The sequence below is a fragment of the Pleurodeles waltl genome, chromosome 6 (genome assembly GCF_031143425.1).
Source record: "Pleurodeles waltl isolate 20211129_DDA chromosome 6, aPleWal1.hap1.20221129, whole genome shotgun sequence".
Classification (NCBI taxonomy): Eukaryota; Metazoa; Chordata; class Amphibia; order Caudata; family Salamandridae; genus Pleurodeles; species Pleurodeles waltl.
The window spans coordinates 1,112,669,588-1,112,683,664 of record NC_090445.1 but is presented as its reverse complement, the minus strand read 5'-3'; the positions used below and the strand labels follow the sequence as shown (position 1 = coordinate 1,112,683,664).

At 39.9% G+C, this 14,077-nt stretch overlaps 1 protein-coding gene across 7 annotated transcripts in view; it reads left to right on the top strand.

Annotated features, from left to right (window-relative positions):
• The window catches only part of CASP9 (caspase 9), a 191,539-nt gene extending 178,407 nt beyond the window's left edge, over positions 1-13,132 (top strand). For 5 of the 7 annotated variants that reach the window (XR_011204980.1, XM_069240263.1, XM_069240267.1 and 2 more), the window contains one exon: positions 10,227-13,132. Coding sequence is in view for 6 of the 7 variants with exons in the window: in XM_069240263.1 (XP_069096364.1) it covers positions 10,227-10,554 (328 nt within the window). In the remaining variant the exon portion in view is untranslated. Of the gene's footprint in view, positions 1-3,257; positions 3,366-10,226 lie in introns of those variants that run through there. The other 2 variants (XM_069240269.1, XM_069240265.1) reach the window with 2 other exon arrangements.
• The last annotated feature ends 945 nt before the right edge of the window (positions 13,133-14,077 follow it).

The following is a 14,077-nucleotide window of genomic DNA, read 5'->3' as shown; positions in this document are numbered from 1 at the left end:
TGTTAGTGATCTCAAACCTTGAATTTCTGGGGGTGAGAATGATTGCAGTATTATTGGCTATCACAGGGAAATGGAGAGTTAATGGGCTTGAAGAGGCCTGAAGTATAAAATGAGCTGTGGGCTGTTTGTTTCCGGAGTGTAGAGAGGAGCACTTGGAAAGGTATCCAACATCTAAATAGCAGTGTTGAACCAAAGCAATTGAAGGGCAACAGCAAGACTCTGTAGCCTGTAGGCAAGAGGCAGACTGGACCACATTAGCATGACCATTGTTCTGGGCCATCACAAACAACATAGCTGGCAAAATATCAAAAGGATGAAGACCAGTAAGAACTTTTCAAGCTACATTCGCTACGATCAGGGCTCTGCATGCCAAACACACCCTGAAAATAGTGTGCTTGTGCCTGGTGTTGCTGGAGAAACACACACTCTGACAGATCCACCAAGATGACTACATGACTGGTTTAGACATCTACTGTTCGTATTCCCATCCATCATGTCTACTGACGCAGCCACACGTTTATGGTGAGTGGCCACCACTATCAGTTAAGAGTGCGTCTCTTCTAGGTCGCTGCTGCTCCAAGAGTCTTCACTAAGTGCTTGGCTGTAGTAGCTTCCCATTCAAAGAAGAGAGGAAGGCACATATTACCCTACCTTGACGATTGGCCGATTAAGAGCACTGGCAAGCATCATGCATGTCCACCAGCTCTGGGCTTCACAGCCTTGGCTTTAGAGTAAATGGCACAAAATCCCACCAGTTTCGGCCCTTCCTTGCTATATTTCTTAACTCGGTCACAGGCAAAGCCTATCCCATTTTACAAAGAGTTTTGCCATTTCAGCAGCTTACCTCTTTTTCTGCCCTATCCTCAACTCATAATGGGAGCTTTTATGTTCTTTTTAGGCAGGATGGACCCTTGTATCGCCATAGTACCCCACGCCTGACTCCATTTGCATCTACTACAGGAATCTCTTTCGACCCAGTGGTCACAAACATATGGTCACTGGTAAGGTCTTCTGTTGGTGAAGAACAGCACTCATTGCTCTCTGTAGTAATAGAACAGCAACAATCTGTTGGAGGACAGATCTTTCCCAGACCTCATTCCGCAAGTCACTATCATTAGACACCTCTTTAGTAACTGAGGAGTGCATCTCAACCACATGATTATACAGGGAATGTGGACCACCCAGTACCATGTCAGCCACATAAACTACCTTGAGTTTCTTGCTATATATCTTGCTCTCAAGGCTTTCCATCCACTCATTCAGGGCAAAATACTCTAGATCAACACAGACAAAAAGACCGTGAGGTGTTGCCTCCAAAGCAGTGTGGCACTTAATCTCTCTCTTTATCTCGATCAGCACTGCAACTCTGTTATTCAGTCACCACATACACCTCCACTTGGAGTACGTTCCGGGGAGTTGGAAAACGACTTGGCAGTCCTGCAGTGGTAAGACACACCAACAAGTCCTCGAGTGGGAGCTCCACCCTCAAGCCCTACGCCACTGCTTCCAATGTTGGGGCACTCCACAAATAGACCTCTTTGCCACCCTGGAAAATACAATGTCTCTAGACTTTACCTCCAGGTACCCACAGCCATAGTCAAGGGGCAATGCACTATGGATGAATTGGTCAGGGATCTTTGCTTCTCTGCCTTTCCTGCTCTTTCCACACATGGTACAGAAGATGCTGCAGACTTCTCAAACAGTTCCCATGTGGGCCAGACAAGCATGGTACCCAACACTTGTGAAGATGTTAAACAGCTCAGCTGAAGAAGCTCCCCAACAGACCAGCCTTCTCACCAGAAACCAATGTCAGATAACTCACCCATATCTCAGCCAACTTAAACTAGCAGCAGATATCCTGGAGTTCAGCTACCTGTGCCTTTGTCAGGAGTGCATGTACATATTGCATGAGTCACACAGGTCTACTACACAAGCCTGCTATGCAGCAAAGTGGAAGATATTTGACCATTATTGCATCCCCAAACACCTTGACTCCTTTAAGCCCCCGGTGCAAGATGTTATCGGTTACCACATTAATGTATAGAAATCAGGACTAAAATTTGTGGCTAATGAAACCACATATTAAATCATTGATGAGATCTTGTATGGCATCTTGGATATTAGCACTGCAACATTTGCAATAAAATTATTGATAAGAAAACTGTACATGGCAAATGCGCGAGTTATAGTTACCTTAGGGTGCAAGTTATAGTTACTTAAAAGAACTTTGACTATAACTGCTGAATTTCTGTGGTTTTGTACGAGTAAATTCAGAACCTAACTATAATGTCCCTGTAACCTTTGTTTTTTTTTCTTCAGTGAATATATATTTACTTACCCATACCTCCCTTTACCTGTACCCATCTCTAAAATTGCCCCTACCATCCATTACCTCTGCCCACCTCTAATCACTACAATCACCCTTACCTCCCTTTAACTCTATCCATCCCTTAAGGGATAAAATTACCCTTAACTCCCTTTACTGCTACTTGCCTCTCAATCCTAAGATTACCCTTACCTCCCTTTACAGGTACCCACCTTTAAATCCTAAAATCACCATTACCATTCCTTACCTCTGTTTGCACCTGAACCACATCTTTTTAAATGACATAAAAATACCTGCACATAGCTATTTTTTTTAATTACTTACAAATGATTGTATTAAAAAACAATTACCTGCATGGTAAAGATACAAAATACCCGAGTGATACTTACTTGCATTCTTATTTGCATGGTAAAGCCTATTTCTCTGTCTACAATTTTCTTTAAAGACAAAGATACGGAAACCTGTGTGGGTTTTCTGCCCCATATAATTGATGAATATTGATGCCAAGTTACGAACCAGTTTGTGCACGCAGAATGGAAGACTTCACTAACAAGATCGTGCAGGTTTTATTAGGGGAGGATAAGTGGAAGACAATTGTCAGATGTTACATAGCTACTGGGAAAGATCAGCCTTTCTGGTGTGATACTCTGTGTTGATGCTGAGGAGCCTTTCAATACCATTACTTAGCAATATTTACTGTATGTGTTGAAAGCAATATGTTTTAGCCATATTCGTATTCACAATGTTAAAGGGCTACCTGATTAATCACGTGCCATAATGGTGACAACCAGGATAAGATTGTAAATCTTTTGAATATAACAAGGAACAAAGGAACAAAGCAGGTATCCCCTCTCCCTCTTTTCTTTAGCAATTGGAAATCTGGAAGGGCACTAGTAAGTAACTCATCCTATTCTTATATGTTACTTTTCAGAAATGAGTATAGGACATTAATATGTGCTGGTGATCTGTGATCGATGATGCCCAAACTTGAGAGACCCTTCACTGCAATCAGCAGCAGAATGTGGACCCTCCTTTGACTATAGAATCCATTGAGAATTGTCCACATTGCTTCCTATGTTACTTTGATGAAAGGAACATTTAATTATCAGAAAAGTAAAGCATCTTGGGTAAATGACACAAATATCAAACCCAACATATCGTGTGACATGAACATTTTGTCAAAAACATTGTCAATTAAAAATGTTGATGAACAGAACAGCTAAGATAAGAATATAATTTTGTTGTAATTTTGTTATATTTTATATTTACTTTCATATAGTTGTAATAAATATGGTTATTAATTTAATATGTTTAAGCAGTATAACATTAGGTGTTAGTATTATTATCAATATAATTGTAATTTTGTTTTAGTATAGTTAGTAATTTTCAAAGTATAATTACATTTTTTACATTTAATTAGTAACCTTTACTTTCATAGTGAGCAGTTAGGTCAACCTATTAATAGGTTGGGAAATTCTTCAAATGAAAACATTCTTTCTTATTGTTATTTATTTTTTATTTTCATTATGTAATTGGTTATTATTTATGTTACATGGTTTATTAATTATGTTATTTTTTCAGTTTATTGTAATATTAATGCATAGTATTCTTAGTCTAATCACTAATTTACATTTGTTGTCACAGGTTGTTGGGTTTGTAGGAGAATTGGGTGAAAAGTTATAAAATTATAATGGTATGAATAGTAAAGCTCACCTCTCCAAGGTCTAACAATTTCCCTTCTCTTGCTTACATTGTAATAGTAAATACAACCTCTCTAAAGTACTTTTTCTCTTATTTTGTTAAAAGTTAAAGTATACAAGTTAGTGTGAGTTCTTTGAAGTTGAATAGATTAAAAAAATGAAATATAGTTTTCAATATATATTTTTATTTTTTCTTTCTATAAAATATTTTTTTAAATGTTTTTGCTAATGCATGTTGGTTTATTTTAATGTTTGACTTATTAGACATTATTTAATATTGTTTTAATATTTCTTCTATATATTTAATTTACAGTATTATATCTATTTTTTGTATTTTAATACTCAAATGTGGTTACATATATATTTTGGCTATTTAGATGGCTAACTTTTTTTAATTTAATGTGTATTAAAATTGTTTAATTAATTGCTTCATATTGTTAATAAATATTGTTTTCATTATTTACGAAAACCATTCATTTTACTTGTTATCTTGTAGTGTAATATTTGAAATACATTACTTATTACACTGTCTGGCTCTGCCTCTCTCGATCTCTGTGTGTATACTAATCTTTGTGGGTGATAGTCTGTTCCACAATATTTTTGACACAATATTGTAGTATTTTACTTTCGAAGTATGTATGTAAACTCAATATTATTGTAGACAATATTTTTTGACTCAATATGCACGTAATTCCATTTTGTTGGCAATATTCTGTTGTACAACCACAACTTTGTTGAATATAGACCCCCCCCCCCCCCCCCCCCCCCATGGTTATTTCAGTTCAGAAAGATTATAGTTAGTAGGTTCAATTTGAACCTAAGTCTTTTGGCTCAACCTAACATAATTAAAATGCAAGGTTTGCCCCAAATCCTAAATTGCTAGGACCCAAGATTAAATTGTAAATTGCTCATGAAGTATGTTTTGGATTAAAGAGAATGTACTCTGCATCTCTTTTGGTAGATAAAGGTTATGTATGGAAGATATATATTCTGTAAGGTTATTTCATTGATAGCACCATAACGTAAAGAAGGCATTATATTGCCTTTATTCGTTTCTGCAAAGGCAATGAGTGCTTCTCCAAAAGAATTTGAAACGTCTTTTTGAGGCTCCACAAGATTTGTTACTTGTTCTGTGTTTGTACGAATAGGGTTTGAAATACCCTTAAAGTAAAAGATGGTCAGTGAGCAGAACTAACTGATAGACAGTCCAAACTACCTTAAAGGTTATACCTGTCAGTAAATGGTGAGCAGATCCTGAGGAACTGGGGAGAGATGATTGATGCCAGCTAACATTCATTTAGCAGTGTTCTGTATGATATGGAGGTGAGAGATGAGATACTTAGGAAGTCCCTAGTACTGGCTCTTTCTGTATTCCAGGCAAAAGGAGATAGTAATCTATATTAATGTGTTTTCTCACAAATGGAAATAGAGGCTCTTTTTCGGGGTTCTCAGTAGCCAAAAGCAAGTAAAAGCGAACTTGTCTTCCTCATGAACAAAAGAAAATAACTTGTCTGATATTCCACTGAGATTGCAAACCTGAGATAAAGGGGAAGAGAGTCGCCTAAAGTAGATAGCCACCTTAAGAAAGTGGAAATCAAAGGATGTTCTCCAAAGACCAAGAACTTGGTTTTGTTGAGATTTCATTTTCGTGGGTTCCACACCAGCAAGTACATGACATCTCGGAGATAGTTCAGAAAATGTGTGATACCCTCTACTTTAACACTTTCTAATGTGAGGAGGAGTTGATTGTCATCTACTGAAGCATTAAACACAAACTCAGGATGTTGAATTTGGCTTGCAAGAGGTGCTACGTAGGTGTAAAACATTGTGGTTCTGAGAGATCCATGAGGGCTACATTCATTAGTTCAAAAGGCAAATTCAAAGCAGGAGGGAGACCGCTTGAATGTGATCAACTAGGGAAGTGCTGATCTAATTGAATGCCTGAGTTTATACACTCTTACATTGAGATAACTGGATAAGCCTAGAATGATAGGTATCACATGCAGCAGAAAAATCCAGAATAATCAAACCTGCAACATCACCATCATTTAGGGCAATGCAAATAGCATTCAGGGATGCAGCCCGCTCAGTTTCAGTAAAGTGTGTCATATGGAAGCATCCTTCTGCTTGTTATACAGCAGCACAGTATTAAAACAAAAAAGAACGCTTGATGTTAGCTACTCTTTTTGTTGTATTTTGTCCGATCACACATTATGGACCATGATATACTGCATGAAAGACTAATTGATTTGGTAGGAGTTTTTCCCGTAGATCCAGTTATTTCCCCACCTAAACAGCAAACAAGTTAATGGAGTTGTCAAAAGAAATTACAGTGTTCAACACAGATCATTATCTAGGTGCATCATGTGCCCAATCTTTTAGAACAGTATCAGGTCCAATTATAAAAGTACACTTAACACATACAAAATTCACTACAAGGAAGAAATGAACAAGGCACCAGGCCAAAATCCCTGCATATGTGGACCCTGTATTTTAATGTAAAAATGAGCTTGCAGTGCAGAAACAGAACCAAGGGCGTGATGTAGGGTTTGAATGAAGCTCGGTTGGAGGAATACTTCACATCCGCCACCTTGCCTTTACTACACTCGCCTGATTTAGAGATGTCTGCCGGCCATGTGGACATATCTATACATTGGCAGGAACCACTGTTGTGGTTCTTGTCAGTGTAGGAAAACCTTGGTGTGGGGCTTCAGCAAGTATGATGGGCAGTTAGGCAACGTTTGTAAATTTGATTGTTTTTCAAAAACAAACTCCCAAAGCTGGAGTATGTTTTTGAAAAATAAGAAAAATCTAATGACCACAAAAGTAGAAATTTCTCCTATAGCGTGTGGGGGTCATTTTCTTTTTGCACTATCACTTCACCTCCAGGACATACCTGGCTGTGACGAACAGTAAAAAACAAAACAAAACAAAAGCCACACAAATGACCACTAAAAATAGGGTGGGTGGTCCGATGGCATACCTCCAATACTCCTTATTACCGCAGGCTGTCAGAAGGTTTACTCTAAAGGAGAATATTTTCCTTCATCAGCGCAAACTTGGTGGTCCGCTTACCTTTATATCGGTCAGGCGGAATGAGCGTTTGGCAGAGAGGTTGTTCAGTTGACATTGTGGCAGAGTACCGTCTTTGCCGAACTCTAAATCGGCTCCGAAGTCTAAGATGCCTGTACTGGGATAAAAGTCTGACTTGCTTCTTTTTGACTGGCACTCAAATCAGTGAACTCCTCCATCTACGTAAGAGTAAATGAGAGTTTAGGGATCCTTCTACTCAACACACGTTATTTTTGACTTGCTAAGTCAACAAGATGAACAAAGGAGCCATGCAGCTCTCCTCATTCCATAATAAGTGCCACTTGGATGGAGTTTAACATTGACATTCTGATGAAATGCTGAGTCTATTTCAGCATAATTTATTGGGCTGCCAAAGAAATTTAAAGGCTGGGTTCAAAGGTCACAAAATGAATTGACTTGAACTTGCTTGAACCTACAGAATCATTATTGCATAAACCTAGCCTTCAATTTACTTCTCTAGCATTTGGTGAATGCGTGGATCATTTTCTGTGTAATGGCCATAGGACCGCATTTTAATGCCATCCAAGAGCTAAACGCATTACTTGAATGAATGAATGAATAAATGCAGAAAACAAGGAAAGCTTATGTCCTTCTACAAAAAAGATGAAAGAAATATCGTCCAGTAACTATGGTCCATTCTCAGTATTGATCTTAAACAAGTGTTATCTTAGAATTGGGGGCACTGCTGAATAAGGCACAATATTTGTCAGTGATATCACACTGAATGTTTTAATTATGCGCAGGGCCATAGAAGTGCTGTCGTTAATGAATGGCTTTCCTCTTGACTTTGTAGTTGCAGCCTTTGTTGGGCATAAACAGCATACTGGAACGCAGGGCTAACTATGAATAGGTGACTGTTGCAGCATCCCTCAGTCATGGGGGATGTTGGATATGTAGTGCAACAAAAGCTGGAAAAGAATTGTGGGCAAGGTGAGATTATTTTTCTTGCTTATACGTAAAATGGACAGTTGTGAATTCTGTTCTATTGATGGATAGATGTATCGGTCCTGAAATGTACCTATGCTTTATTGAATAGCTTGGCCACATACAAATCTGTAATGGCATAACAAATTATCCACAGCAGCAGCTATTAATTTATAGCATATTGTTTTGGAATAGTTTTGCATGAATTAGAGTAGCAAATATTTTATTAGGATCTTTTCTTAATCCCCTTTCACTTAGCTGTCCCTTGCTGTAGAGTTTTGAAATCAAAACTCTTGGCCTGATTTAATGTTTGACAGATAGAGTACAGTATGTCAGGGTGGTGAAGGACATTCCTTCCACCATCCTGACTGATTGCCCACTTGCACATATAGAGATTATTGCTGGGTCAGTGAGCATCTCTGTGCTTTGAGAGGAACCGCCAAGCATGGTGGGCAGCTGTGATCGGTTTTGACGCTATACACCGAAGTTTCACGTTTTTGTTTTTTTGTTTTTTCAAAAACAAATTCCAAATGTGAGAGTTTGGTTTTGAAATTCACAACAAAACAATGACCCCAACAACATGGCATTTTTCACACACAATGTGAAGGCCATTGTTTTTTTCCTGTCCCCTACCATAAGATTTTCCCTGGCAGTGAAAGCATGAAAAAGTAAGGAATATTCAGTTCACCCTAAAAGGCCAGACAGTCTAAAGCCCTTACTTTGGAGGCCACTACTCCATTGGGTTATCAGTGGAAATATTCCATCTACAGAGGCAATGGAGGCTCAAACAACGAACTACTTAATGTCCACCCATCACCAGATGACACGCCCGGACTCAGGATTGGGTGGACAAGGTCATCTCATTTGTGATGTGTACCACATCCGCCACCTCTCTAAATCGGGCCCTTTGTGTTTAACTGTTGTTTTTTCAATATTTTGTTTTATTTTGCTTTGTTGAATGGATAAGTCCTTCTGCACTCTTATTCAGTTTGATATATTCAGCCATGGACTATTTGACTTGTTAACATTTCTTGTAGTCTTAGAACAGACAAACTAATTTAAGCATTGCTGGATGGATGTCAGCAGTTCCAATACTTGTAAATATAATTGTGTTCCTAGCAAATGTTCATAGCTGAGAGCTTTGTGTTGTGGTATGGCTTGTCACCATCTAGGTGTCACTGCACTGTCTTCCACCTATATCAGTCCCTTCTTCCTATAACTATCTCTCCATAATCTATTATTGTATTTCACAGACCTTGTTTTCCATGTTCATCCATCACAATTTCTGTCCCCCACAGCCCATTTTGTCTCTTTTTGGCCCTCATTGCCAATGCCGGATATTTGTTTTTCAGGGAATTAGTTGTTGTGCTCCATTGTTGGCCCCTTCCTGTCTGTCTGTGATTGCCATATCTGCTCTGTTCTTCATCTCTGTCTTCCCCACCTCTCCCCCCGGAGTACCAGTCTCTTGCGTGTGTTCCTCCCAATAGGTCTCCTGTGCCTGTCCTCATGTTTGTTGTTGTTAGTAAATCAGTGGCTCGATTGAAGCTGATAATGAAAGTTACATGGGGGTGAGGTTGATGGTTGTGATCAAAAGCGATCTGTCCTTAAAGTAAGGGGCAAGAGATTCATGTGGATCATATGGGTCACAGGAGGACCAAAGCATAGTGTAGAGGGAACTAGGTGAAGAAGTGGTGGCCACATTGTATTCATTCTGGGCATGAAGGCAATGTGGAACCCAAGCTGAAGATGATAGCCTTGTGGGTTCCAGACTGATAGAATAAGTTCCATTTGAATCTAAAAGAGTGTGGAGAATACAGGGAACCCAGACGGACTACCAAGACCACTGATGACCTTATCAAGCTTCTTATGGGTTTTAAGCTTGCGGAGCATTTCACCAAGGCAGAACACATGCTGATCCAGCATTGCCAACAGTGGGCAATAAAACTGTCTTATATGCTTTGGCTATAGTAGTCTGTTACTCTAGAATAGTAACCTTAGTCACAGACAATGTAATCTGAAATGGAAGGTTTACCATAAAGTCTGAACTCCCTAAGGAGCCGAAGGTAACAACAAAATGTGTTCCCTAAGCAGAGATGCTTTATTTAAAATGTGATAGATTGTAAAATAGTTGCATTCTGAAAATGTTTCTCTTATCCAAAATAAATATGTTATCCTATTTCCAGGTCTCCCATGCAGTGGCATCAAAAGGGGCCTACAAGCAAATACCAGGATACTTCAACTTCCTGCGCAAACGTTTTTTCTTTAACACAACATGAAGCAGGTTTTACCTTGTGTCAGTGTCCCCGGAGAAAGTTTCAGAATGGATTTCGTTGTGCAGTGTTTCTGTTCACCTGTCACAGGTGTATAGATACAGGGAAGAGGCAAAGGACTGTGACTATTTATAGCCTCCAGATATGTGTGACACCTGAGTCGCTTCAGACGATGTATGGAAATTCATTTAAATACTCAAAGCCATGCTTCCATACATTCAATGTCTGCAAAATGAGATAAGGGGCTACACTGAATTCCTGTTGCACTGTTTTTGGGTCTTCCTTGCTTTAGCTACCACTAGTTATTTTTTCTCGTGTTGAATCTAAGCAAGAAGTAGCAGAATTGATGCCAGCATTCTCCACCAGGTATGTTGAAGCCTACAGTCAATAAGACAAATAGGCATTAAGGTTCAAATGGAAATGTTATAGAGAGCTGCATGGACTCTAGATGCAGTTGCCTCTGAACTCCCAGAAGAACAAGTTACATGTGTTTGTGTAGTTTTCAATACATCTTTCGCAAAATACACAGCCAATCAGAGCATAATCTGGAATACTACATTTCTTAACATTCTTCCACTTATAATCTCACAATAATTGACTGTATATGGATTTAGGTTTATGCAATCTAAGGTCTAGCAAAACAGCAGATTGGCATGTACGCATGACTTCCTCATTACTGAAAGCCTTGCTGTCATTGCCTGTCAAGCACGCATGCCAGGAGGTACATTAAACATTTTGCAAGCTCCTTTAAGTGACACAAAATAGAACCTGAAATAAAATGGATTCTAAAACACAGTACATTCTGGGTATTTACTCATTATGTTAGCTAGGAAGTGATATTATTATTAACAATTAAATTCTCTGTGTTGTTCTTGTGTTTCCTCTTTAGGGCTTCTCTATATTCCTTCTTAGTAGGTGGTGGGTGATCAGTTCATGATATTTTTATTGTGCTTCTCAGAACTAAAAAGATTGAGAGGAGGAAACAAAACTCCTTCTGATTCCTACATCTAGTTCATACATGGCTGAATGGCTTGCGTGCAATTGCGACCGAGCCTCAGGGACGTAGCTGGAAGGGATGTAAAGGTAGGCTCTTTCTGGCGGCTGTGTCTTGGACCACTGCACACCCTTGTATATTAACATCCTTGGTGTCCTCTTTCTACTTTGGACTTCATGTCTGCTCTGTCAGTTTGCCTTCCTTCATGCTCCCACTGTTGAGGCAAGTGATCCTCTTCTTGCCCTAGCCTACGTTCCTCAGGTCTTATCTGGGGTGGTTCAGCTTCTCCACCACAGTGATCTGCAGATTTGTTTCTGCAGTTCCTAAAGGGCTCCTCCCTAATCTGGGAGATAGTTTCTGTGCCCACTGTTCTATGGTCTCACTTCCTTATGTGCTGTGCTCTCCAATGGATATGTTGGTCCATTGTTAAGGTGGGGGGAGAAATCTGTGACGGTGTATGAGAGTGCATCCTATCATATTGTGTGGGCATCTTTCAACTCCTGTTGACTGACGCATCATCTCCATCATGTACATGCTATATTTGCTCACTAGTTGGCTAAGGCCCGTCTCCGTATGACAAACATATGCTCACTTGGTACAGTCACTGAGAAGATGTCGGTTATGTTGGCCAGCTTCCCTTCTGTAATATTTCCGGCTGTGGTGCTCTCTCTATATGCTTCTCTGTGCTACCATTACTGGCAAGGTCCCTGTGCTTGAGATTTTATTTTTCTAATTCTAGGTGTTGTTCATATTTGTGGTACTCTTTTTCTTTTGGCTGCTTCCTCATCTCCAGGAGTCTCTTTATTCACTTCTATTAACTGAGGATGTGCGTGTTTGCAGCTTCCTGCTTGTGTTGGTTGCAGGCCCACTTATACATATTTCTCTGTGTTCATATGTGCTGTAGTTCTAACTCTGTGTCCATATTGGGTTTGGTGCTTCCTCAGGATTTTTGCTGCAAATTTCACCTGGGATGCTATTTCAGTCGATCGACCCCTTAATCCATTAAGAATGGTCCTATTTTACCGGGGCCTTGTGGGTCGTCGTGGCTAGGGTCCCATCCCAGTGGTGCTAACTTTGGTGCTATTTTAATACTCAATCTCCTTTCTCTACTCAATGTTTCTATTCTATCTTTTTGTATCCCTCAATGCTAATGTTAACTAGGGTTCTATATGTTTCTGCTCTTGTTGAATGAGGTCTGATTTCTATGGACATGTTGGCTGATGTTTTGTTTTACCAACCTCTAGCCATAATAATGAAAATCCAATCTCTCAGGCATGTTTCTCCCATTCTTTTATTTTGGTTCTTTGTGGTTTAATGCTTTTACCACCAGGGTGCAAAGTAAGTGCTTTTTGGCCACACCTCTCTAGTTAAGCAACTGAGATGTTTTTCCTTCACATAGTGTGGTGGAGGCAGACTAAGAGGTAGACTATCAATGTTTCTGGTTTGTAGTGCAAGAACTATGTGTGACAATGATATTTTGCATTTACTTGTGATCTGAGTAGAGTGAGAGAGCCTAGAAATGCTCAACAGTAAGAACAAAGTGCCAAAGTAACACACATATTTTGGCAACCAAAATATGGTTACGCCCTTAGCTTTGGTTGTTTTTTTTTTTTTATTAATTTAGGTTTGACTTTTCTTTACACTTCTGTGACCTTAAGAAGTATTCTCCCTATTGTATGTCTTTTATAATCAAGCCTTTCAGGATCATCAAAGCACCTTACTGCTAGCACCTTACTGTATGAAACTATCAAATTGTGTTTCTCTTTGGGATGCTTTTGATTTTTGTATATTTGATATCCTGCTAATAAAAGTTTACAGGTCTAAACTGCAGAATGTGCGTCATTATTATTTTGCATTCTCCCTTCTACAGAATATTTTGTGTGTGTTGGGATCCAGGCATTTTTTTACGCCAAAGACTTAAGGACCTGATTACGAGTTTGGCGGTCCCAGGACCGCCAAACTCGGGTGACTGTCCAACCACTGGATTACGATCCTGGCAGTCAGACCGCCAGCAGGCCTCCACCGGTTTCAGGGATCCCAACGGGTTGGCGGCGATAAAAGTCGTCATCAACCACGGTGACACCGAGTTCGGCACTGCAGTGCTGATCACGACTTTCCTTTCCACTAGCCTTTTCAGGCAGGGTCCCTACCATGAAAAGGGCGGCAGAAAGGCAGAAATGTGGGCAACAGGGGGCCCCTGCACTGCCCACGACCATGTTGTGGGCAGTGCAGGGGCCACCCCTGTCAGCACCCTCAAAATGCACACTGTCTGCTATGGCAGACAGTGCGCATTCCGGGGGTGTTATGTGCGATGGCATTGGCCTAAGCTCTTTGAGGGAATCTAGGCCAATGCTGCTGCACTGTTTCTACCTGTCAGCCGGGTGGGAACATCGTAAAACGACTGGTGGAAAAATCACAATAAGGCGATGGTGAGGCCCCACCGTTGTATTGTAGTTTGGGTGATTCAACTACTGAACTCATAATCGGGGTCCTTAGTTAGTAACTACATTCAGTTTATCACCTGTTCCTTGACTTTTTGCTGTTTAGCGTTCCTAGGTGTAGACACCTGCCAGGTCTTTTTTCTGGGAGAGTCTTCTGTCCAGTACAAAACACTCCTACACCCTTTTGCTCCCCAGCCACTAGGCAAGTTCAGTATCTTCATGTATTAGCCGTCCTTCAGTTGGAGAGTGATAATTTACAGCCTCCATCCTCTGATGAAGAACATGGCAGGACAACTAAAACCCATGTTAATCTTTATGATATCCAGTTT